Source organism: Vulpes lagopus, chromosome X (assembly GCF_018345385.1).
Source record: "Vulpes lagopus strain Blue_001 chromosome X, ASM1834538v1, whole genome shotgun sequence".
NCBI classification, from domain to species: domain Eukaryota; kingdom Metazoa; phylum Chordata; class Mammalia; order Carnivora; family Canidae; genus Vulpes; species Vulpes lagopus.
Genome location: NC_054848.1, coordinates 15,894,664 through 15,919,936, shown reverse-complemented (window position 1 = coordinate 15,919,936; position 25,273 = coordinate 15,894,664). Strand labels below are relative to the sequence as shown.

Sequence of the window (25,273 nt, the reverse complement as noted above, 5' to 3'; positions counted from 1 at the left end):
TTTACGTCCCAGAGTTAGGAGTCTCTCATGGTTTGTCTCCCTCTCTAATTTTTCCCACTCAGTTCCCCTCCTTTCCCTTATAATCCCTTTTGCTGTTTCTTATATTCCACGTATGAGTGAAGCAGAAGTTTTAAGATCTAGTGCATGGTCCCACTCTTGTTCCTTTCCTTCTAATGTGACAGCAGTAATATGTCAGAGAGGGTCTGTTCCTTCAGGTCTGTTCCTTCAGCCTCGCTCCCAGACAGTAGCATCAAAGCTGACCCTTGATGGACTTGAAATGTAAGCAAGAAATAAATATTTGTTGTTATAAGCCACTCAGATTTGGGGATTGTTATTGGAGCATAATTTGTTATTACTAACACAGAATCCTTGTATTAAACATACTCAGCATTCATAGCAGATTTGGCTTTGCAAAGAAAAATAAAATAAATGGAAAGGTAGATAATAACCTATTTTTGTTAGCTTGTTTTGTGTGTGGGTGCATGTATATATACACAGCAAGAGCTATGTGACCTTGTGCAAGCGACTTAACCTCTCTGTCCACAAAGTGAATAGCAAATAGTGTGAGGGCCATCTGCTTGTGCTGTTAGCCAATCAGTCTGAACAAAGATCACCTTGTTCAAAGATGATTCAAAGAATATCTATCTCTACATAATAAAGTACACAAAAACTAATCACAGAAGGGAGAGAAGAGCATATTTATGAAAATTATTGACTACAGAATTCAAAAGGAAAAATTTATCACCAGATTAGCATCCTTTTGCAAGAAGTTAAGATGAAATGCAGTCAATAGGACAATTTGAGAGAGAGAGAAGGAATGAAGCAAGGAAACTAAAATCTCAATAACAATTTAAGTAAAAACAGAAGCAAAAATAATGCTTTGGGAAACCTTATAAGTAATATTGAAAGCAAATTTGAATTGTACAGAATGCCAAAAAAAGGATAAAGAGACAAAAATGATAAAACAGAGGGACGCCTGGGTGGCCCAGCAGTTGAGCTGAACCTTTGGCTAGAGTGTGATCCCAGAGTCCCGAGATCAAGTGCCGCATTGGGTTTCCTGCGTGGAGCCTGCTTCTCCCTCTGCCTCTGCCTCTTTCTCTCTGTGTCTCTTATGAATGAATAAATAAAATCTTTTTTAAAAATGGTAAAACAGAGAACCACCACAGATAATTGCTTTTCCTAAAAGACCAGAACAAATGGAGCAGAAACAGTTCTTGAAGGTAGAAGAAAACCTTCCTGGACTGAAGCCATATATATGCAGATAAAAAGGTCTCACACCTCCTAATCAGGCAGATGGGACAATACGTGCAATGGAGTGGAAGCAAAAGCAGTTTTTGTCTTAAACTGCAACACTTCAGTACAGCCAGAACACTGAGTACAAGCGAGCAGAAGGCTAGAGAGGTGAAGTATGAACCAGATAATGAAAGGCCTTATATATTATGCTGAGGACTTTGGGAAGCAGGAAGCAATATCATGTATAAAGAGAGGAAAATGATCATTGCTGTGGGGCTTAAAGAGAGTGGTAAGAGTTGATAACAGCAATTATTGGAAATGAGAGAGGTCATATAGAAGAGGTACCAAGGTTCTAGCGGGTATCCATAAACTTGTAGTGACATCATTCTGTTATAGTTGTGTGACTTTTTCTTCCCAAGCAGTACTTGAAAATACAGATGTAGACATGGAAAATGCAGATAACTGGAGTGTTTAAAGGTGGTTGTTTGATCATTTTGATGTGTCAAAGGACAATTCCAGAGGTTCTGCTTACAAGAGTGATTGAAGTTAAAAGCCATGAACTTAAGTCAGGGAGAAGATTCAGGGGATGTGAGAACTCTCTGGTCTTTGAAGAACAAGTACACTGGGAATAAGGGAGAGATAGGACTGCAAGGATGAGGATGTGAGTCCAAATAAACAGAAATTGGACACTTAAGGTTTTAGAGATGGAGCAGTATAAAGTGATGAATGTCTAGATTTTCTAGAATATGTGCCTGGGAATGGGTGGATAAAGTAGAGGTGAAGTCATCTGGGATGAGGAAATTAAGGAAACGTGGCTCAATCATGGGTGCTGGACTCATTGGGATGATGGCTGCAATTCAATTCAGATGGAGAGGAAAATTCTAACGCAATCAGCTGACAGTGACACGGGAGGGTAAAAGATGATACGACCAGATGAGGTGGACTCTGAAAGAGAAATCTTGCAAGGGGTAAAAAAAAAAAAAAAAATTAAAGTGTCAAGTGAGAAAGCTCCAAGAGTGAGGAGATAAGTACCTTTGGGGCAGATGGATGGAGTGGGGGAGGAGAGAAATCAAGAGAGCAAACGAAAATGAGTCAGTATTTTGAATTGGATGGTGGGGAGATGTTCGTACCGTTAACCTATTTGGGAGTTCCGGGGGGGGGGGGGGTTCGTTTTCTGGGTGGAAACTTAATTTGAGGCCATGAGAATGGTTAGAGATTGTGCAGGCAGGGAGAGGCTACAGAGGTACAAATGAAGGTGGGCTGGCTTTGGAAGGGCCTCGAGGGCCAAGGCAGGAGCTGGAAAGCTGGGGCTCATCTGCCCCGCCACCTTTGCCTACTGTGTGCAAGGCTGGAAGGCCCTGGGACCAAGCTCCTGGCGCTGGCTGAGGGATGAGCTCCAACCCCCTGGATCCTAGGTCCTGGAAAGCCTCGTGCATTGCTTCCCGCCCCCCCGCCCCCTACGGCGGACTGGCAACAGACGGCGCATGCGCTCTGGACAGAGCGGCAGATGTGGGAATGCCCGGCAGAGGGCGCAGGCGCTCTGGCCGGAGCAGCCCAGGCGGGGCACCCTCGCGGGGAAGGAGTTGAGAGCAGGGGTCGGTGGAAGAGCGGGCCAGCGCGAGCCGCGGACAGTGGGCGGGTCCGGGGTGGGGGCGGGGCGAGGCGGTTCCGGAAGGAAGTGGTTCCGGGTCCCGTGGCTCGGCGGTGGTAGCTGTGGTGCCTCTGCTGTGGGAGGTGGCGGCCGTGTGAGGGGCGAGGCCCGAGGGGCTGGCGGCGGGGCGGCGGCGGCGGCGGCGGCTGAGGGGCTGGCGGCGGCGGCAGTGACTTCCCGGCCGGGTGAGCGGTCCTGGGGGGCGGGCGGGGCGAGGAGGCCCCGGCCCGCAGGGAGGGCGTGTCCGTCGCCCGGGAGGGGCGGTCTTGGGGCGGTGGGGAGGGCTGTGGGGAGGATGCTCCGGCTGGTCTTGGACTCCCTGGGGACCACTCCCCTCCCACCGCCCCAGGCCACTGGGACAGTGCCAACTCGGGCGCGGCGACCTGACCTGAGCACCTGCTGCCGTGGCCCTAATCCTTCCCCGTCGTCCGGCAGCCTGGGGCCCCGACTTTTCGGGGCGACTGTCATGGGGACAGGGGGTTGGTGTTGAGGGATGGTGCCCTTGTCCCTGAGGCGAACCTGGACGCCTAGCCTGAGAAACCCGAGCCGAGGAGACCCTGCTTTGTCCTCCGGAGGCTCTCCTGCCGCGCAGCGGCATCTTCTTCTGGTAGCGTCCAGGAGTCGTGAAGGATGCTCTTTATCCTGCTTTACAAAGTAAAACTTGTGTTTTTAGAAACGTATCCTGAAAATTGCCGCATCTCCGTGTGCTCTTTCTAAGGTGTATTAGGAAACTGGGCCAGTCACTGTCAGGATTGTCCTGTCGGTAAATCGGGAGGAAAAGAAACCGGAGAGAAACTTATTCTCCCAAATATTTTCCTGCCGGGGTCCTTTTTGAGCTGCCTCCTAGGTGATCGCTTTTCTTTTCTGTAACAAAGTAAAAACCACAGGTAGAAATCTCGAAGGTCTGTCAGACTTCTGGCCCAGCAACCTTTTTAGGATTTTCCTGAAAGAGAACTGGGATGAATGAGACTTTGGAAAGAAAAGATTTTGGTGGGGATTCATAATGAGTGCTTTATTTTTCAATGGTATTTTAATTGTTATGATATAGCAGTGTTTATTAAGGGTTATTTTTTAATGGTACTTTTAAAACGGCTACTAAAACGTTCTGTTGAAAGCCCCTGCTGTTGTTTCACAGCCCCCCCCCCTTTAAAGGTCTTTTTAGAAATATTTTATATAGAAACATTTAATAATACATTTACTAACAAAATTTCTAATATACGCAAAACCATATGAAGAAGATAGTTTCACCAGTCCAAGTAACCATTATGAATATGGTTACTGCATATATATCTCCATTCTCTTTTTGTGCAGATATGAGTGTATGGATTTTTCTAACGTGGATTCTCTTTTGTAACCATTTTTTTTCTGACTTCATAGCATGCCATTACATGGCTGTAATGATTTATTTAGTTGGTTATTCCATTTTCACTACTTAAATACATTATTGAAGAAATGTAAAATCTGCACACCCGTGATTACTTCTAGTGTACATTCCTAGATTATAGAATTGTTGGGTTTGTTTTTTTTTAAATGTAAATTGCTCAGTTTCCCTCTGGAAGGGATGTGCTATTTTGCACTCCCACCAACAATCTGTGAGTGTCTTTTTCTACACCCTAGCAAAAGGCAACATTTAAAGGATTTCTGCAGGATCACTTTTGGGCCATTTATGTTCTCTCCAACCAAGTACCATTAGCATTCTCTAACTCACTTTTTAAAAAATTTATTGATAGCAATTCGGTTTCTCATCTTTTATTCCATTTTACTGGTTTAGTAAGGAAGTGTTATCCAGGTGAGGCAAAGGCATCATAGAGTGGACAAGAGATTTGAACTCAGGGGTTCCTTGAAATCCAGTATCTCTGATTCCTTGAACAAATCACTTATCTTTTCTAAGGGAGAATCTCCTCAACTCTAGACTAGATATTATGGTGCATTTGCCTTACCTGTATTACAGAGTGGTTATTTTAAGGGTCGAATGGGATTTATGGGAGGTGCATTTAAACATACTTTGTCTTGTTGCCGATTATTGCCATATTGTAAAAATTTCAGAGCACAAAAGCATGTTGATTTTTTAAAGTAGATTTCTGAATTCATAAAAGCCATTCTGTGATACCTTTGCCCCACACTCTTTCACTTATTAAATTTGAAGGTTTTTTTACTTTTCTAAATTATATTCAGAATGCTCTCAGTTATGAAATTAGGTAAATGAATGGATGCATCTGCACAAATATTGAAAGAGCATATATTTAAAGACACGGTATATAAAGCTGAGGGGGACAAATATAAAGCTAAATAAAATATAATCCGTGAAATCGTGATAAATAAAACATAGTCTTTGTGCCCTACAGCTACAGAATGCTCAGGCAGCTAAAGCTGCTTTCCAAATTTAGACGGCAATTTTAGATGTGATGCAGGATGTCAACTATTCTCAAGTGTGCTAAAGTCCAATTCTGCTGACCGAGCATCTGCACAAATGACCAGGCAGTCTCTTCAGGGTCATCTTTCTGAAGGTAGGAATTGCGAGTTGGGGAAATGTTAGTATTTGAGTCTGAGAATCTGGATTCTGGTTTCAGGTCCTTCACTTGGGGCAGATTGGTTAACTTTTTTGAGGCTTTTTTTTTCCACCTATGAAATGGAGGTTAATTCCAACTTCCTTGAGGTTTGTTGTGAGGATTAAATGAGATATTATTTGCAAGACGCTTAGTGAACCAATAAATACTAGCACTCATGTTCATTCTTATCCACTGAAAACTTAGCATCTTGAGGAAAAAGAAACTAGTTCCTTTGCAACTTTGTGTGCCTCCCTCCTACTAGTCATTAGCACTTAGTAATGCTTGCTAAATTAACATAAAATAGGGTGACTGGGTGACGGGCACTGAGCGGGGCACTTGATGGGATGAGCACTGGGTGTTATTCTATATGTTGGCAAATTGAACACCAATAAAAATAAATTTATTTTAAAAAATAAATTAACATAAAATATGACTGCTGATAAAAACTCAGTATGGACCATTGAAGGTAATATGTAAATGTGGGATACTGAGAGAAATTGACTACGTTATTTGGAGTTTGCATTAAGGAATTAAAGGAAACAATTAATTGGACCTAGGTTCATCTCTACTATGTCTGTCATTCTATGTTATATCTCTGGTGCCAGGCACATAGTCCCTCCTTATCAACAATAAACCTTCTCCCTAGACTGCTGTTACCCAGCCACAACCCAGTTTCTTTTTCCTCTTCCAGTCAGCCTGTTAGGAGTTGGGTTTGTTTTGTTTTGTTTTTAAAGATTTTATTTTAAAATAATCTCTGTACCCAACATGGGGCTCGAACTTGCAACCCTGAGATCAAGAGTCACATGGTACACTGACTGAGCCAGTCAGGTGCCCCTAGAAGGACTCATTAATAATTGGCTTTCTTAAGTCTCCTTCCCTTCCACTTAGTTCTGTAGCCATGTGGATCTCTATGTAGCTTTTGTCATTAGTCTCCTTTCTTGAAATATTCTTTAGTTTATGAGATTCTATGCTCTAGGGTTCTCTCCTTCCTCAAAGGATGTTTCTTCTCTATCTCCTTGGCTGGCTAGTCTTCCTTAAAAAGTTGATGTTCTTATAGGCTTGGTCCTTTTCATGATACACGAGGTGTGGAATGATTTATAGAGCATTGAGACTATCTGGTGTTTGAAGGTTTGGTGGAATTATCCTGTGAAACCATCTGTGCCTGATGCTTTTTCAAGGATATTTCCTTATTTCTTCTATGAAAATTGGTCTGTTTAAGCTTTCCTTTTTTTCTAGGCTGTAAAAACTAAAGTTTGTTACTTAATTTATTTTTTGGTTTCGGGAATAAATTCAGTGATTTATCACTTACATATAACACCCAGTGCTCATCACAAGTGCCCTCCTTAATACCCACGGCCCCTTTAACCCACCCCCCACCCACCTTTCTCCATCAACCCTCAGTTTGTTCTCTATTGTTAAGAGTCTCTTATGGTTTGCTTCCCTCTCTCTCTCCCTTTTTCCCCCTTCCTATATGTTCATCTATTTTTTTTTCCTGAATTCTATATATAAATGAAATTATATGGTATTTATCTTTCTTTAATTGACTTATTTTGCTTAGCTGTTTAAGCTTTCTGACTCTAATGGGGTAAATTTTGGTACTGTGTATTTTTCTAGCAAATTATCTCTTTCATCTGGGTTTTCAAATTTTGTAGGTAGAGAGCTACACAGTAATCTCTCATGATTTAAAATTTGTTCTTCTATTTCAATGGTTGGTTTCTCCCTCAGTCTGTCTTATTTTTGTATATTTGTTTTCCCCCCTTTTTTCTTAATCACATTATCTAGTGGTTTATGTATTTTATTTTTTTCAAAAACTACAGAATTTTATATTATTACTTAGATCTAGTTTTCTATTCTCATCCTCTGTTTTTATCTTTATTATTTCCTTCCTTGTGCTTTCTTTTGGTTTACCTTGGTTTTTTTTTTTTTTTTAGGTTTTTTTAAGCCTTGGAAATGAACTTATTTGCATTATTTCATTTTTATTGATAAATATGTTTAGAGCAACAAATTTCCCTTTGATCATTGCTTTAAATGTATCCCAGAGAATGTGCTATGTAGTGCTCTTGTCATTATTTCTTTAAAAATCTATAATTTCAGTTATAAGATACTCAGTTATTTAATAGGAAGTTTTTAAATTCCTAGGTGGAAGAGCTTTTCTGTTATTTTTATTAGTAAATCCTGGCTTTATTACATTATGATCAGAGGATATTTGTAATATTTCTATTCATGGCAGTCACTGATGTTTTCTTTGTGATTTAATATGAGTACTTTTGGTGAATGTGACATGGGCACGAGAGACGAATGTGTATACTCTCTAGTATCAGAGCGTAGAGTTTGATAAATATCCTTAAGATTTATTCTATTGATTATGCTGTTTAGATCTTCTATCTCCTTATTTTTGGACCACTGAATTGTCTAATATACCACTAGGAGTGCATAAAGACTTCTGTTATTAGTGTGTATATAACTGTCTCCTTGCATCTCAAGTAGTTTTTGTTTCATAAAGGTGGTTCCTATGTTATATTTATGTAAATATGTGTATTTTTGTATGTTCTGTCTAAATCATAGATTATGGCTTTCAGCATTAAAATTTGTTGTTTTTGTCTTTGTTTTTTGGTCATGATGAATGCTTTGGGGTTTGAATTCTTTGCCTAATCCCAGAAATGCCACCCTGCTCTCCTTTTGTTACCAATTGCCTTTCATTTTTGGCCATCCTTTCATTTTTAATGTTTCAACATCACTTTGTTTTAGATGTGTCTTTTGTACAACTCCTTGAGTTTTGTTTTACGAGCCAAATTGAAATTTTTTATTATAATAAACCTATTAGGTGAGTTAAGCCCATTCACATTTATTATTAGGACTGATATATTTGGCCTCAACTTTATCATAATATTTTGTTATATTTGCTATTTCTTTTCATTGCTGGCTATGAGGTATATTTTTTGCTCTTTTATTAAAACATTGGGGGGGGTGGCATTTAGCAAGTTTTGTATTTTTGTTCTTATGGTTGACCTTTGTCCTTATACCTTTATAAATGCCCTTACTCCCCTGTTGGTTTATTTAATCTTTTGTGTGTGTGAAAAAAAATACATTGTATTCATGAAGTAAAAGTAGGTTAATGATATAGGAAATAGTGAGATTCTTTATCCACTTCTAGCTCCTCCTCATTGAAAACCTGACCATAACACCTAGCCTCTGTATCCAAAAGCATAATCCATCCTCTGGTCTCCTCAGGTTTGGCTTCCTCTGATTTGCTGATCACCCTCTTGTTCTGTGGGCTCTGACTTGGTGCAGTTCTGGGCTGAGATTGTGGCTTCTTTGTTGCAAAGGCTTTCCTGGGGAATTCTTTACATTTGTAAATGCTGGGTTCCTATTTAGTACAAAATTTTTGTCAGTTGATATTTTCTTTTTTGGTAACATCTTTACTGAAATATAATTAACATACCACACAATTCACCCATTTAAAAGTGCACAATTCAGTGTTTTTTGGTATATTCAGAGTTGTGCATCCATTATCACACTCCAGTTTTAAAACATATTCATCATCCCCAAAAGAAATCCTGTGTCTGTTCCCCCAGGGCCCCACCACCCCACCACCCCACCACCCCACCCAGGCAACCACCAGTCTATTTTCTGTTTCTGTGGATTTGCCTATTCTGGACCTTTCATATAAATGGAATCATACAATATGTGGTCTTTTGTAACTGGCTTCCTTCCCTTAGCATAAGGATTTCAAGATTCATTCCTGTTTGACCATGTGTTAGTACTTCATTCCTTTTTATGGCCAAATAATGTTCAATTGTATGGGTATACACATTTTGTTTATTCATTTATCTCTAAATGGACAGTGGGACTGTTTCTACTTCTTAGCTGTTATGACTAATGCTGCTATGAATATTTATGTATAAGTTTTTGTATGGACATATATTTTTATTTCTCTTGGTTATATATATAGGAGTGGAATTGCTGGATCATATAGTAACTGTTTAAATTTTTTTAAAAGATTTATTTAGTTAGGTTTTTTTATTTTTTTGAAAGATTTTATTTATTCATGAGACACACATACACACACACACACACACACACACAGAAAGAGAGAGAGAGAGAGGCAGAGACAGAGGCAGAGGCAGAGGGAGAAGCAGGCTCTATGCAGGGAGCCCGACATGGGACTCCATCCCGGGTCCCCAGGATCACGCCCTGGGCTGAAGGCAGCGCTAAACTGCTGAGCCACCAGGGCTGCCCTATTTAGTTTTTTTTTTTTTTTTAAAGATTTTTAAAATTTATATATTCATGACAGACACAGAGAGGGGTGGGGGCAGTCAGAGACACAGGCAGAGGGGGAAGCAGGTTCCATGCCAGGAGCCTGACACAGGACTTGATCCTGGGACTCCAGGACCATGCCCTGGCCCAAAGGCAGGCGCTAAACTGCTGAGCCACCCAGGGATCCCCTATTTATTTAGTTTTGAGAGAGAGAGAGAGAGCACGAGCGCATGAGTGGGAGGGGCAGAGGGAGAGGGAGAGAGAATCCCAAGCAAATTCCACACTGAGTGCAAAGCCTGATACGGGACTCCATCTCACGATCCTGAGCTCAAACCCTGAGCGGAAACCAAGAGTTGGATGTCCAACCAACTGCACCACCCAGGTGCCCTTGTTTAATCTTTTTTAAAGATGTTTTTAGATTTTATTTTTTTTCAATATTTTATTTATTTATTCATGAGACACACACAGAGAGAGAGAGGCAGAGACAGGCAGAGGGAGAAGCAGGCTCCATGTAGGGAGCCTGATGCGGGACTCGATCCTGGGACTCCAGGATCACGCCTTGAGCTGAAGGCAGGCGCTAAACCGTTGAGCCACCCAGGGATCCCCTAGATTTTATTTATTTATTTGAGGGAGAGAGAGAGAGAGAGAGAGAGCAAGCACACAAGTGGGAGGAGGAGCAGAGGGAGAGGGACAAGCAGACTGTGCTGAGAGCAGAGCCCAACTCAGAGTTCTCTCTTAGAACACTGAGATCATGATCTGAGCTGAAAGAGAGTTGGATGTTCAGCTGACTGGGCCACTGAGGTGTCCCTCTGTGTTTAATTTTTAAAGGAACTGCCAGACTATTTTCCCAAGCTGCCACATCATTTTATGTCCACCCCTCCCAGCAATGTATGAGGTTTTCTTTATCTCTCCATCCTTTCAACACTTGTTATAACCATCTAGTTAGTGTGAAGTGGTATCTCATGATTTTGATTTGCATTTTCCTAATGAGTAATGATGTTGAACATCTTTTTTACATGCTTATTGGGCATCTGTATACCTTCTCTGGAGAAATGTTAATTCAGCTCCTTTGCCCATTTTTTAATTGGGTGGTCTTTTATTATTGAATTGTAAGAGTTTTTTAATTTTTTATTTATTTATGATAGTCACACAGGGAGAGAGAGAGAGGCAGAGAAATAGGCAGAGGGAGAAGCAGGATTCATGCACCGGGAGCCAGACGTGGGATTCGATCTTGGGTCTCCAGGATCGCGCCCTGGGCCAAAGGCAGGCGCTAAACCGCTGCGCCACCCAGTGATCCCTGTAAGAGGTTTTTTTGTATGTTCTAGATACAATCCTTTATCAGATATGATTTGCAAAAAAATTTCTCCCATTCTGTGGGTTTCCTTTTTGCTTTTTTGATAGAACCCTTTACAGTGTAAACATTTTAATTTTTGATGACACCTGATTTATCTATTTTTTTCCTCCTATTGCCTGTGTTTTTAAAAAATATTTATTTATTTATTTATTTATTTATTTATTTATTTATTTATTTATTTATTTTAAGAGACACAGGGAGAGAGAGAGAGAGCAGCAGAGACACAGGCAGAGGGATAAACAGGCTCCACACAGGGAGCCCAACACGGGATTCGATCCCGGGTCTCCAGGATCAGGCCCTGGGTGAAGGCGATGCTAAACCGTTGAGCCACCGGGGCTGCCCTATTGCCTGTGTTTTAAAGTAATATCTACGGGCTCCCAGCATGGAACCTGCTTCTCCCTCCTGGGTGTGTCTGCCTGTCTCTCTCTCTCTCTCTCTCTCTCTGTCTAAATAAATAAATAAATAATCAATCAGTCAGTCAATCTATCTATCTATCTTTTAAAAGGTGGGGGGATCCCTGGGTGGCTCAGCAATTTAGCACCTGCCTTTGGCCCAGAGCATGATCCTGGAGTCCCGGGATTGAGTCCCAGGTCGGGCTCCTGGCATGGAGCCTGCTTCTCCCTCCTCCTGTGTCTCTGCCTGTCTCTCTCTCTCTCATAGATAAATAAATAAATCTTTTAAAAAAATAAAGTAATATCTGACCCAAGGTCACAAAAATTATTATTTACTTTATGTTCCTCTTATAGTTTTTTAGCTCTCACATTTAGGTCTTTGATCCATTTTCATTTAATTTTTGTATATGATGTGAGGTAGAGTTGAACTTCACTGTTTTGCTTGTGAGTGTCCAGTTGTCCCAGCACTGTGTGTTGATTTGTATAACCTCTTTTTTTTTAAGATTTATTTATTCATGAGAGAGACAGAGAGAGGGGGGCAGAGACATAGGTAGAGGGAAAAGCAGGCTCCCCGCAGGGAGCCCAGGTGGGACTCAGTCCCAGATCCTGGGATCAAACCCTGAGCTGAAGGTGGACGCTCAACTGCTAAGCCACCCAGGTGTCCCTGTATAATCTCTTAATATCTGATTTATTAGGTTTTCTCCCTTAGTATCCTCTAAACCCATCTATTGACTATACAACATTTAATTTTTACCACTATTTTCTTTTCATGTCTCTTCTCCCATTTTTTAGTTGTAGTTTTTCTTTTTTTTTTTTATAAATTTTTTTTTTATTTATGATAGTCATACAGAGAGAAAGAGAGGCAGAGACACAGGCAGAGGGAGAAGCAGGCTCCATGCACCGGGAGCCTGATGTGGGATTCGATCCCGGGTCTCCAGGATCGCGCCCTGGGCCAAAGGCAGGCGCCAAACCGCTGCGCCACCCAAGGATCCCAGTTGTAGTTTTTCTACTTTGTCACAGTGTGCCACAATTTTACATTGGTCTTTCATCTTCATCCCCCTCTTTATTTTAATGGTTTATATGTACATTTACATATTTTTAATGCTCACCATTGGACCTTGTTTTTTTTTAAGATTTTATTTATTTATTCATTAGAGACACAGAGAGAGATACAGAGACATAGGCAGAGGGAGAAACAGGCTCCCCACAGGGAGCGCGATGTAGGACTCAGTCTCAGGACCCCAGGATCACACCCTGAGCCAAAGGCAGCCGCTCAACCAATGAGTGACCCAGGCATCCCACTATTGGTCCTTTACTGATATTTTCTCACTCATAATTTGGTTGGATGTAGCTCATCCTCTATCTAGTAGATTTCTCAGAAAGGGCTAATTAAGTGCAGGAACTCCCTATGTTCTTGTATACTAAAAACTGTTTTTTTTTTTCTTTAGTCTTGATATTTGAAGGATAGCTTGACTGATATAAAATCTTTGGTTCACACTTACTTTCATTGATTTTATTTTATTTTTAAATTTAAATGGTGATCCATTGTTGCCTTGCTTTATATATTAGTTTTGAAATATCTGATGCTAGTCTGACTTGTTTGGATTTATAAGTTATTTATTCTTTTTACCCAGAGGTGTTGAGTATTTTATCTTTTTAAAAAGATTTTGTTTATTTATTTATTTGAGAGAGAGAGAGAGAATCTCAAACAGCCTCCACACCCAGCACAGAGCCCTACGCAGGGCTTGATCTCGTGACCCTGAGCTCATAACTTGAGCCAAAACCAAGAGTCAGACGCTTAACAGACTGAGCCACTCAGGCATCTAGACGATTTTATTATCTGAACTTTGAAATCAAATAGTTTTTACTAGGCTATGTTTCAGAGTTGATTATTTTAGGTTAATTTTCTCAGGTATCTGGTGAGCCCTTCATTGTATAGATTCAAGTATTTTTCCATTTCTGGAAAGTTTTCTTTTTCTTTCTTTCTTTTTTTGGGGGGGGGGGCGAAGCATGAGCAGTGGGGGAGGGGCAGAAGGAGAGGAAGAGAGATTGAGAGGCTCAATCTCATGACCCAGAGATTGTGATCTGAGCCAATATCGAAAGTCAGACACTTAAGTGACTGAACTACCCAGGTGCCCCTGAAAAGTTTTCTTGAATTTTAGTTTAAATGTTAGTTTATTTCCATTGTTTGTTTTTTCTTCTCAGAGACTACATTAATACAAATATTATTCCTTCTTTACCTGTCTTTTAGTTCTACTTTCTCTCTGACTCAATCTCTGTCTCACACACTCACTCACTCATTCATTGTCATTTTCATTTTGGAGGGTTGTTTTCCTGCTTTTCTTTGATGTCCCTTAGTAAATTTTCATTTGAGTTTATTCTTTGGACACCTTGTAATTTATCTTCACTTCTGAGATAATTTAGGTTTTTTCCTCCTATTTCTTTCTGAGTTCAGTTAACTTTTTTTCTGTCATTTCACTTTGTTTTTTATTTATTTTTGTCCTTAGTTTTTAAATTTCTGATTCAAGGTGAGCTTTTAAAAATATATATCCTTAAATGCATTTGAATATATTTAATTTTGCTGGAAATATAGACTTAGAGTTTTCTTCTGCTTCCTGGTTTTTAGGTGAGGAATTTTCCTCAGTTGAGGAATTCTCTTTTTTAACTTTCTTTTTTTTTTTTAAAGAATTTATTTATTTATTTATTTATTTATTTATTTATTTATTTGAGACACATAGAGGCACAGGCACAGGCATAGGCAGAGGGAGGAGAAGCAGGCTCCATGCAAGGACCCCAATGCTGGACTTGATCCCAGAACTCTGGGATCATGCCCTGAGCCAAAGGCAGATGCTGATCCACTGAACCACCCAGGTGTCCCCCTTTTTTAACTTTCTTATAAACACATGGAAATCATTATACTTTAGACATTTTGCAAATCTTGTGAGTATGAAATAGTATCTTATTGTTTTATCTTCCTGATTAGGTATGGTTGATTATCTTTTCATGTTTATTCGACATTTATGTTTCCTTTTTATTGTAAACTAAAAGGATAGAGCTGCCATTTACTGAGGTGGGGCAGAGACCATAAGAGGAGCAGAATTTGGAGGGAGGTCAGGAGTTTGCTCTTGGACATGTTTGCAGCATCCAGTAGGTTGTTTTGATATGTAAGACTGCAGTACAGAAGATAGGTGAGGGCTGAAGATACAAATTTGGGGATTGTTAGTTTATAATGATTATTTAAAGCCATGAGACTAAATGAGAGTGTAGACTGGGGAAAGAGTATAGACAATGAGAGGTCTAAAGACTGAAGTCACTAGAGGATGACTGGGTTCACTATTTTAGGGTCAGAGTGGTGAAGGGGGAGATGAGAAACCAGCAAAGGAGACAGAAGGAATTGTTAGAGGTAGGAGGAAAACCAGGAAAATGTAGTATTCTGTAATTCAAGTGAAGAAAATGTTTCTAGAAGGAAGGTATGATCGACTGACAAGTGCTACTGGTGGGTCCAGGGTAAGGAGGAGAAATAACCATTGGATTTAGTGACAGATTTGATTAATGATCTTGACTAGAGCAGTTTGGTGTAGTGGTGGATTGAAGGCCATATTGATGTGGGGCCAAGCAAGAATAGGAGAGGAATCAGAGAGAATGATTATGAAAGGCAACCCCTTGAGGAATTTGATTATAAATGGAGAAAGAATGGGGCACCTGGGTGGCTCAGCAGTTGAGCGTCTGTCTTTGGCTCAGGTCATGTAGGCTCAGGTCATGATCCGGGTCCTGGGATCAAGTCACATCAGGCTCCCTGCAGGGAGCCTGCTTCTCTCTCTCCTATGTCTCTGCCTCTCTCTCTCTGTGTCTCTCATGAATAAATAAATAAAATCTTTTTTAAAAATGGAGAGAGAAAAAAAAATGCAGAGAGAAGGTGGTAGCCCCAGGAGGGTATGGTTCTAGAGATTTGGGAGCTTCCCAGGAGGTAGGTTGTAAAGTGATGGGAAGGATCTACTGAAGAGAGGGAAATGTTGCGGGAGGAAGAAGAGAATCACTGGAGCTGGGTCTTTCACTTGAGTCAGGGGATGTGTCCAGTGCTATCCTGGTAGAGATGGCCTCTTTTGGCACTAGCATCCTCTTCAGCATCTTTCTGGGAGTGAAGGTGCCTGCTGTCCAGTCATCTTTGTGTGTTCAAGGGTGATAGATTCATTCACTACCCCTGGTCCTGTACATTCCCTTTGAAGTAGCAGCATATCCAGTTTATCTACTATTATTGACATCTTCTCTCTGGTCACAAACTCTGCTGGTGTTTCAGTCTTTTCTCTCTCTCTGTGTCCTGAAGATAATTCCTTTGATTAATTTTACTAGTCACAAATAAATTAGTTTAAATCAGAGATTGACAAACTTCTGTAAAGGACCAGATAGTATTTTAGGCTTTGTGCTTCACAGACAGCCTCTACTACATATTCTTCTCTTCCTTCTTCTTCATCTTCTTTTTTTTTTAACCCTTTAAAATGTAAAAACCATTGTTAGGTTTTTACTCTGTTTTTATAAATGAACTCTCCTTCTCCCTTATCCATTAAGCCACTGAGCCAGTACTTTTAATTACTAGCTGATGTGCACTAAGCAATTGCAAACAGAGTTAACTTTTTTAAAAAAGATTTTATTTATTTATTTACTCATGAGAGACACACAGAGAGAGAAGGAAGAGACATAGGCAGAGGGAGAAGCAAGCTGCACGCAGGGAGCCCAATACGGGACTCGATCCCAGGACTCCAGGATGATGCCCTGGGCCGAAGGCAGGTGCCAAACCGCTGAGCCACCCAGGAGTCCCCAGGGTTAACTTTTATTTTTTTATTTTTTATTTTTTTTAATTTTTTTTTATTTATGATAGTCACAGAGAGAGAGAAAGAGAGAGAGAGAAGCAGGCTCCATGCACCGGGAGCCCGACGTGGGATTTGATCCCGGGTCTCCAGGATCGCGCCCTGGGCCAAAGGCAGGCGCTAAACCGGTGCGCCACCCGGGGATCCCCAGGGTTAACTTTTAAAAAAAGTTTTATTGAGATGTAACTTACAGGTTTAAAGTATGCAATTCAATGGGCTTTAGTATGTTCATAGAGTTGTGCAACATCCTCATAATATCTGATCTAATTTCAGAGTGTTTTCATCACCCCAAAGCAAACTTTTTATAGCTTTGAGGTATAATTTATATGCAATAAAATTCACCCATTTTCAAGTGAATAGTTTGAATTTAATAAAGCTAATTTTAATATTATCAAAAGGAAATGTTTTGAGTAATACTTTTTTTAATCACATAGTAAATCTTATTTTCTCCCAAGGGACCTTCACCTTTTCCTTTAAGGCAGTAGTTCTGTATTCCTTGGACCAATAGCATCCATATCACTAGGGCACTTGCTAGAAGTAAGGCCCACCTTTGGGGTAGGGTCTAGCAATCTGTGTTTTAACAAGCCTTTCAGGTGATTCTGTTGCACACTGAAGTTTGAGGGCCACTATTCTAAAGTCTTTTGCAGAGTGGAATTGCTGGGCTATGGGATATGAGCGTGTTCAATTTTAAATGGGTACTGTCAACTTCCAAACTGGTTAATACTCATGTATACTCTCTTAGCAGTGTATGAGAGTCCCTATTGTTCCACATCCTCACCAACACTCCAGAATGTGCAACTTTGATTTTTTTTGTCAGTATTGTGGATGTGGAATGGTTATGATCTTAATTTGTGTTTACTCAGTTACTGATGAGATTGAATATCCCACATGTCCATAGATCATTAGTGTTTTGTGTTCTGTGATATGTTGTATGGAGTCTTTTGCTTCTTGAAGCAAATAGAGTTATTTAAACAAATAATTACAATGTATTCAAATAATCTCAAAATAAACCCAGAATTCCCAAGAAGAAACATGGGGAAAATAAGAAAGTCAAGGAAAGAATCCCAGGGGAGATAATGGTCAGACAGTCCTGAAAGAATAGAGATTTGTCAAGTAGAGTGAGGAAAGGCTATCTATGTGATAGTGAGAGCATGGCCTGATCAGGGAAAATCAAGTAGTGTGGTATGGTAAACTAGTAGGTTATGTGGAGAAAAAGACATACATAAGGCTTGGAGGAAGATAGGAAGTGACTAGATATATGTGGGGTTTTTTTAAGGCTTTTATTTATTTGAGAGACAGAGAGAGAGCAAGCATGAGCAGGGGTAGGGGGAGAGGGAGAAGCAGACTCCCTGCTGAGTGGGAGCCTGCAGGGCTCCATCCCAGGAACCTGAGATCATGACCCAAACCCAAACGAGGAGTTGCTTGGACACTTAACTGACTGAGCCACACAGGCACCCCTGGATATATGTGTTTTAAATTTGTTTAATCTGGGCAGCCCCAGTGGCTCAGCGGTTTAGCGCCTGCCTTCAGCCCAGGGTGTGATCCTGGAGACCTGGGACCGAGTCCCACATCAGGCTCCCTGCATGGAGCCTGCTTCTCCCTCTGCCTGTGTCTCTGCCTCCGTCTCTCTCTCTCTCTCTCTCCCTCTCTCCCTCCCTCTCTCTCTCTCTCTGTCTCTCATGAATAAATAAATAAAATCTTTTTTAAATAATAAAAATAAATAAATTCGTTTAATCTGGGACACCTGGGTGGCTCAGTGGTTGGGCGCCTGCCTTTGGCTTGGGTAGTGATCCCAGGATCTAGAATTGGGTCCCGCATTGGGCTGCCTGTGAGGAGCCTACTTCTCCCTCTGCCTGTGTTTCTGCCTCTGTCCCTCAGTCTGTGTCTCTCATGAATAAATAAATAAATAAATAAATCGTTAAAAAATTCGTTTAATCTTTTATTGATTCCTGGGCTAAGGTTATAATTAGTTTGGGTGGTTTTTATTTCCTTTCCTATTATAAATAAAGCTAATATTAAACACCTTAGTATATATAGCTGATTTTTTCTTTTTAGATTATTGTCTTAGAGTAATAAGTTTATTTATTTTTTTAAAGATTTTATTTACTTATTCATGAGAGACACACAGAGAGAGACAGAGACATAGGCAGAGGGAGAAGCAGGCTCCTTGCGAAGAGCCTGATATGGGACTCGATTCCAGGATCATGCCCTGAGCCAAAGGCAGATGCTCAACCGCTGAACCACCCACGCATACCATAGAGTAATAAGTTTAAACTGAAATTATTAGGTTAAAAGAAAGTAGGCATGATTAGTTTCATAATTTCTTACATATTTCAAGATTACCCATCATTAGGGAAATGCAAATCAAAACCATGAAGTACCATTTCACCTCCACTAGAATGGCTTTAATCAGAAAGACAGACAATAGCAAGTGTTGGTGAGGATGTGGAAAAATTAGAATGCTCATACATTGCTGGTGGGAATGTAAAATAATGTAGCTGCCTTGGATAAGTTTGACAGTCTCTCTAAAAATTAAACATAGGGGCACCTGGGTGGCTCAGTCAGGTAAGTCTCTGACTCTTGATTTCAGCTAAAGTCTTGATATCAGGGTTGTGAGTTCAAGCCCCACATTGGGCTCCATGCTGGGTGTGGTGCCTACTTAATAATAATAATAATAATAATAATAATAATAATAGTTAAATATAGACTTATCATATGACCCAGCAATTCCACTCCTAGGTATATACCCAAGAGAAATAGAAACATGGGTCCACACAAAAACGGATATACAAATGTTCATAGCAGCATTATTAATAATAACCAAAACTATAGAAATAACCCAAATGTCCACTGAGAGAGGACATAAATTAAAGGTGGTATTTCCATACAGTGGAATGTTATGCAGCCATAAAAAGAATGAAGTACTGATACATGGTAAAACAGAGATGACCCTTGAAAACATTATGGCAAGGGAAAGAAAACAGTCACAAAATACATATTGTATGAGTCCATTTATGTGAAAGGTCCAGACTAGGCAAACCCATAGAAAAAGAAAGATTAGTGGTTGCCAGGGGCTAATCAAAGGAGGGATGGAATGGGGAACAACTGCTAATGGGGTTTCTTTTAAAGAGATTTAAAGTGTTTTAAAATTAGATTGTGGTAATTGGTTGTACATCTCTGTAAATATACTAAAAGACACTGAATTGTACCCTTAAAATGAGTGAATTGTATGGTATGTGAATTATATCTTTAAAAATCTGTTTTTCAAAAAAAATAAAATGAAGGGGCACCTGGCTGGCTCAAGCAGTAGAGCATGCAACTCCTGATCTTGGGGTCATGAGTTCAAGCGCTATGTTGGGCATATGTTGGGCATATAGCTTACTTAAAAATTAATAGTGGAAAAAATTCCTCTAGAAAAAATATGCTTTTTCATCATCAGCAGCAGTACTTGGTGTCATCCCCCTTCACCAACCTTGGGATTTTTATTTTTATTCAGTTTCACAGGTACAAACTGATATCCAAAGTTTCTTTAGTTATGTTATAAAGTCCCTCGGTAGAATCTAAACTCCAGAAGATAGGAATTTTTCCCTATTTCTGTTCATTGCTGCATCCCCAGAACAAATAATTATTTGGCTGGCAAATAATTACTTAGTAATTTTGTTGAATGAATGCATTTTAATTGTTTTTTATTTTTTTTTCAAAGTATTTATTTATTCATGAGAGACAGAGAGAGAGAGAGAGAGGCAGAGACAAAGGCAGAGGGAGAAGCAGGCTCCCTGTGGGGAGCCCAATGTGAGACTAGATCCCCAGACCCTGGAATCATGCCCTGAGCTGAAGGCAGACGCTCAACCACTGAACACCCAGGTGCCCCTTGATTGTATTTTTAAAAGATTTTTTAGGGGTGCCTAAAAAAATGGGCCACTGGGTGTCTCAGTGATATTTTACTTTACTTGCAAACTAACACATTAGTCTACCACAAGGCACTCCTGGGTCAGAGACAAAGGCCTTTATTATATTCATGGTACAACAGACACCCTGAACGTTGTATTCCTGTGTTGCCCTGACTCCTGAGTCTTCTGAGTGGGTGCTGCAGAGCAAAGCGCAGAGGTGACCACATAGCTGAGGAACTCAAGCCTCATCAGGGGCTACAAGCAAACCCACCCAAAAAAAAAATAATATATATATATTTAAAGATTTTATATATGTATTTGAGAGAAAAGTTGAGAGAGGGAGAGAGAGAGCTTGAGCATGATCAGGGGAGGAGCAGAGGGAGCAGGAGAAGCAGACTCCCCTCTGAGCAGGAAGCCCGACATGGAGCTCCATCAAGGACTTGGGTACTCTGGGATCATGACCTGAGCCAAAGGCAGACACACCCAACTGACCGAGCCACCCAGGCATCCTGTTTTAATTAGAGAATTCTTGGACAGCCCGGGTGGCTCATCGGTTTAGCGCCGTCTTCAGGCCAGGGCATGATCCTGGAGTCCCAGGATTGAGTCCCACGTCAGGCTCCCTGCATGGAGCCTGCTTCTCCCTCTGCCTGTGTCTCCGCCTCATTCTCTCTCTCTCTCTGTCTGTGTCTCTCATGAATAAATAAAATCTTTAAAAATAATAATAATAATTAGATAATTTTCCCCTTTAGTGTCTTAATTTCACAGTTCCTCTGAACTAATTGTTCTTACTAACCTCAGTATCTTTTTGGAAAGAGGCACTGTATAAATAATTGAATTGAATGTCCTTCTGATGAGCATTGTGGTTCAAGTCCTTTAACCTTATATACTTTTACTTCTAAAATTCATTACAACAATAGTTTGCAAATGTTTACTCTGAGGACTCCCTTTTTAAACAAGTGTCCACATAATAATAGTTATGCTTTTTGTATTAATGGGAAAACTACATAGTAACAAGAAGCCATTTATATTTTTTTTTTAATTTTTATTTATGATAGTCACAGAGAGAGAGAGAGGCAGAGACACAGGCAGAGGGAGAAGCAGGCTCCATGCACCGGGAGCCCGACGTGGGATTCGATCCCGGGTCTTCCAGGATCGCGCCCTGGGCCAAAGGCAGGCGCCAAACCGCTGCGCCACCCAGGGATCCCGCCATTTATATTTTTAACAATGACCACACAATCTTCAGAAATTTACAAAATAGAGGTTATAATATATGAGACACATAGTTATTCCATAGTCTGTGCATGGTGGCTCCATGTATTATTTCATGGATCCATGGAAATAATTTTGAAAGCCATCAGTAGTTTGGGGCCAATAAGTTGGGAACTACTTAATTACAGTATCAGAACTAAGGAGGATTACTGAAATGTAAATAATAACTAGTATAGAAGATTATGCCATAGTCCCATGTTTAAAAAATTTAGTTCCTAAAACTATCAGCTTCTTTTGAAGACTTAATATTATATTTTATACGACACCTAGGTGGCTCAGTGGTTGAATGCCTTCAGCTCAGGTCGTGATCCAGGGGTCCTGGGATTGAGTCCAGCATTGGGCTCACTACAGGGAGCCTGCTTCTCCCTCTGTGTCTCTGCTTCTCTCTCTGTGTCTGTCATGAATAAATAAAATCTTTTAAAAATATATTTTATTATTTTAAAAGATTTTATTTGAGAGAGATAGCACAAGCTTAATATTTAAAAATCAAGTTTACATAACTTTAAAAGTGTATTTATTTGCCATTATTTGTTTTACCAAAAAAATCAAAAGCAAACTAAATGTTTAATCATACTTAATCAAGTTTTGGTATATTTATCTGGTGGAAGGTAGGTAGCAATTTAGTACTGTAATTAGGTATTGTAATTCTTATTATCCAGAATTTTAAAAAGCAGGATGTATCATCAGGTATCCCTAAACATTTTGACTGTGATTATATGAAGTGTTTATGTACATGGTGAAAGCAGGAAAGTAGTAGTGGCTCAGATGTAAAAGAGTTCTGGGTAGGGATTTCCTATTTTTGGAACACTTATTTAGCAGTTGCTATGTGCCAGGCACCATTCTAAATTCTTTTCATGACAACTCAGGGATCATCCCACTGCAGTGTATTTGGCCTTTGGGGCCTGTTTTTGTGTGACCCTTGAGCTAAGAATGGTTTAATATTTTTAAAGAGTTTTTTTTAAAAAGAAGATGCAGTAAAGACCTTCTATGGCCCACAAAGCCTAAAGTAGTTACTGTCTGGCCCTTTATAGGACAGGATGGCTGCCCCCTGATTTAATTCATTTTATTCTCACAACATTCCAATAAGGTGAGTCCTATTATTATCACCCCCATTTTACAGATGAGGGAACTGAACACAGGGACCTTCAATAATTTTTTGTCGGTGGTATTTACTGCTTTTACAGCAGATTGCAGGCTCTTTCTGTAAACTTGCCTAATACTGTTTTTCTTTGCAGTGTAAAAAGTGGATAGTGGCTCAAGTGTCAAAAGATGGCACGGTCACGATCTCGATCCCCCAGGTGGAAGCACAGGTGAGCAGTTCTTAGTTTAGCAGAGGAAGCTTGGGTTTGGGATGTGCTTTGATTTTCAAGTCCACTGGTACTGTTGAAAACCTATTTTAATAAGTTCATGGGACCTGTTATTCACAGTAGGTATTTTACAGTAATAGAGGTTGTATTTCTAGATTCTGAAAACTGGCAGCTTGCTTTAATTATGGCTGGCAGCTTGACTTAATCCATAATAAAAAGAAATGCAGTGGCCACAGCAAGGGAGAGTGAGAAACATCTTTGAGTGTTACATTTTTTTTGCATCAGTAAGTAGTTTAGTACTCTTCTGTGTTTTTTTTTCATAATCATTATCTTTGAGAAAATTGGAAAATTAGAAAAAATTGGAAAATTAGAAAATCAGGAGTTACCTCTTTCTTCTTCTTCATGGCAGAATAATAGAGTTTTGAGTAATTCATTTGTAGTTCAACTTTCTTCTTTCCTTGTTGGCAGTATCAATAGTATATACACATAATTAGATTGGAACAGTTCAGCCAGTATTTATTGTATACCTGCTGTAGGCTCTGGGGCTACAAAGGCAATATGATGTCTTCTGGGGCCTCAGCAAGCATGCAGACTGGCTGGGAGATTGGCACCACAGTCAGCTATGATACCGTGGGTTAAGTACAGTGCTACTGACTGGGACAAAGTATTCTGGGTCCACAGAGAAAGAATAATTCTGCTTTTATGGAGGGAAAAGTGGGATGCTAAGATAAGCCTTCCAAGAAGAGATGAAATTTTAGCTGGCCATTTAAGGATGGATAGAATTTCTAAAGGCAGAAACAAAGAAGAAAAGTATTCCAGTTAAGGGAGGGCAATAGGAGCAAAGGCACGGAGCTATGAAAGTGACTAGTATATTCTAGGACTTTAAAAAGGACCATAATTACATACATAAAAAGCAGACCAAAACTTCTCATGTTAATACAACTTGGCCATTGTTCATTATGGTTCTACAGTGATTAATCAATCATTTTGTTAACAATTTTCATTTTGTAATTTGCAAGACCAAATTGTAACAGGAAGGAGCTTCAGGAAGAAAAGGGAATGTAAACAAATGGGTAATTTTAATATGGAGGGCATCACAGAGGTTGTTTTGTTTCACCCTTTTGTGGTAGGTGCTGATGAAGAAACACAGAAGACTTGCCAAGCTTAGTACCTGATTTCTAGATTCCTTCTTAGAACTCTTTGTCAAAAACTGTACAGCGTCTGATATTTTACTTTACTTGCAAACTAACACATTAGCCTGCCACAAGGCACTCCTGGGTCAGAGACAAAGGCCTTTATTATACTCATGGTACAGCAGGCACCCTGAGCGTTGTGTTCCTGTGTTGCCCTGACTCCTGAGTCTTCTGAGAGTGGGAGCTGCAGAGCGAAGCACTGAGGTGACCACACAGCTGAGTAACCCAAGCTTCATCAGGGGCTACAAGCAAACCCACCCAGCCTTGGCCTTAGAGCAGACATATCCTGGATAGCAAACAAATTGGCCCTCTTTCCCTGAGGGAGGCCCTATCTCTGTCTTCCCAGGCTGTGGTGCCTTGGAACAAAAGCTGTCAGTGCCTCTGCTTACCAATGCAGAATGCAAGAGACCCAGGGAGGATTGCCTCCCAACAGACTCCTCAGATCTCTTTTGTTTCTTCAGGAGAATTGAAAATGATAGTAACCATTCCAGCAATCTCCTTCAAAAGACTGGGGTTTAAAAAAAAAGACTGGAGTTTTATACAATAAAGCCCCTGATATGAAATATAATAACAAAGCAGTACTCATTATGAGATAAGGACTAAAGTAAGGGGCTGAGTATTTCATCCAGTCTGGAGACCTGTCTCTCCCTGCCAGTTTTTCTCCTTAGTGATAGAAGAGATGCACTCTTCTAGAAAGTCCTCAGAGGCTCTACCTGCTCCTCCCTGTGATGAGGATGGATGACAGAGTTCCTTCTTAAGCTAAATAATGCACTTGCTAGTATGTCTAGTTTGGTGACTCCAGAGGGAGATATTGCCAAGACTAGTATATAAATCCCAGTATGTACATGAGGAAGATAAATCTGCCTCCTTTCTTGTGGGGAGGACACACAGATGTCCTTATTCTTAAAGGACACCAAATTCTGACTGATTCTTAAAGTCACCAAATGGAAAGGGTCTGACTCATGGTTGCTCCAACTCCCTGGCAGCTTCTGAAAGTGTGCAGTAACAAAAGCTGCAAGGGTAGCTGCCTCATTGATTAGAAGACTATAAGCCCCCAGGGAGGAGATTGGGAAATTGGACAGGTTAGGTGGGAGGTGCAGGTGCAAAATTGAACTTTATTGTGTTCTGGGTAGTAGTGCTCTTCTCTCTGCTCTTGAAGTCCAGGCAACTCAGACTTGTTTCCCTGGCTACAGGAGCCTTCTTCCTCCTCCATGGGAATGAAATCTTGATGTTGGCAATGCTGAGGTATTGGGGAAGGTAGTTACAGAAAAGATATGCTGTCCCTGGGGAACATGATGGCTGCATTAAAGCCC

The 25,273-nt window shown here is 40.4% G+C and overlaps 1 protein-coding gene across 5 annotated transcripts in view; it reads left to right on the top strand.

Annotated features, from left to right (window-relative positions):
- The first annotated feature begins 2,932 nt into the window (after positions 1-2,932).
- Positions 2,933-25,273, top strand: part of BCLAF3 (BCLAF1 and THRAP3 family member 3) — a 60,911-nt gene continuing 38,570 nt past the window's right edge. For 4 of the 5 annotated variants that reach the window (XM_041741820.1, XM_041741821.1, XM_041741817.1 and 1 more), the window contains exons 1-3: positions 2,933-3,069; positions 5,230-5,391; positions 22,696-22,770. In XM_041741820.1, coding sequence (XP_041597754.1) covers positions 22,730-22,770 — 41 coding nt within the window. In that variant the 5' untranslated portion in view covers positions 2,933-3,069; positions 5,230-5,391; positions 22,696-22,729. The remainder of the gene's footprint in view (positions 3,070-5,229; positions 5,392-22,695; positions 22,771-25,273) is intronic. The other variant, XM_041741818.1, reaches the window with a different exon arrangement.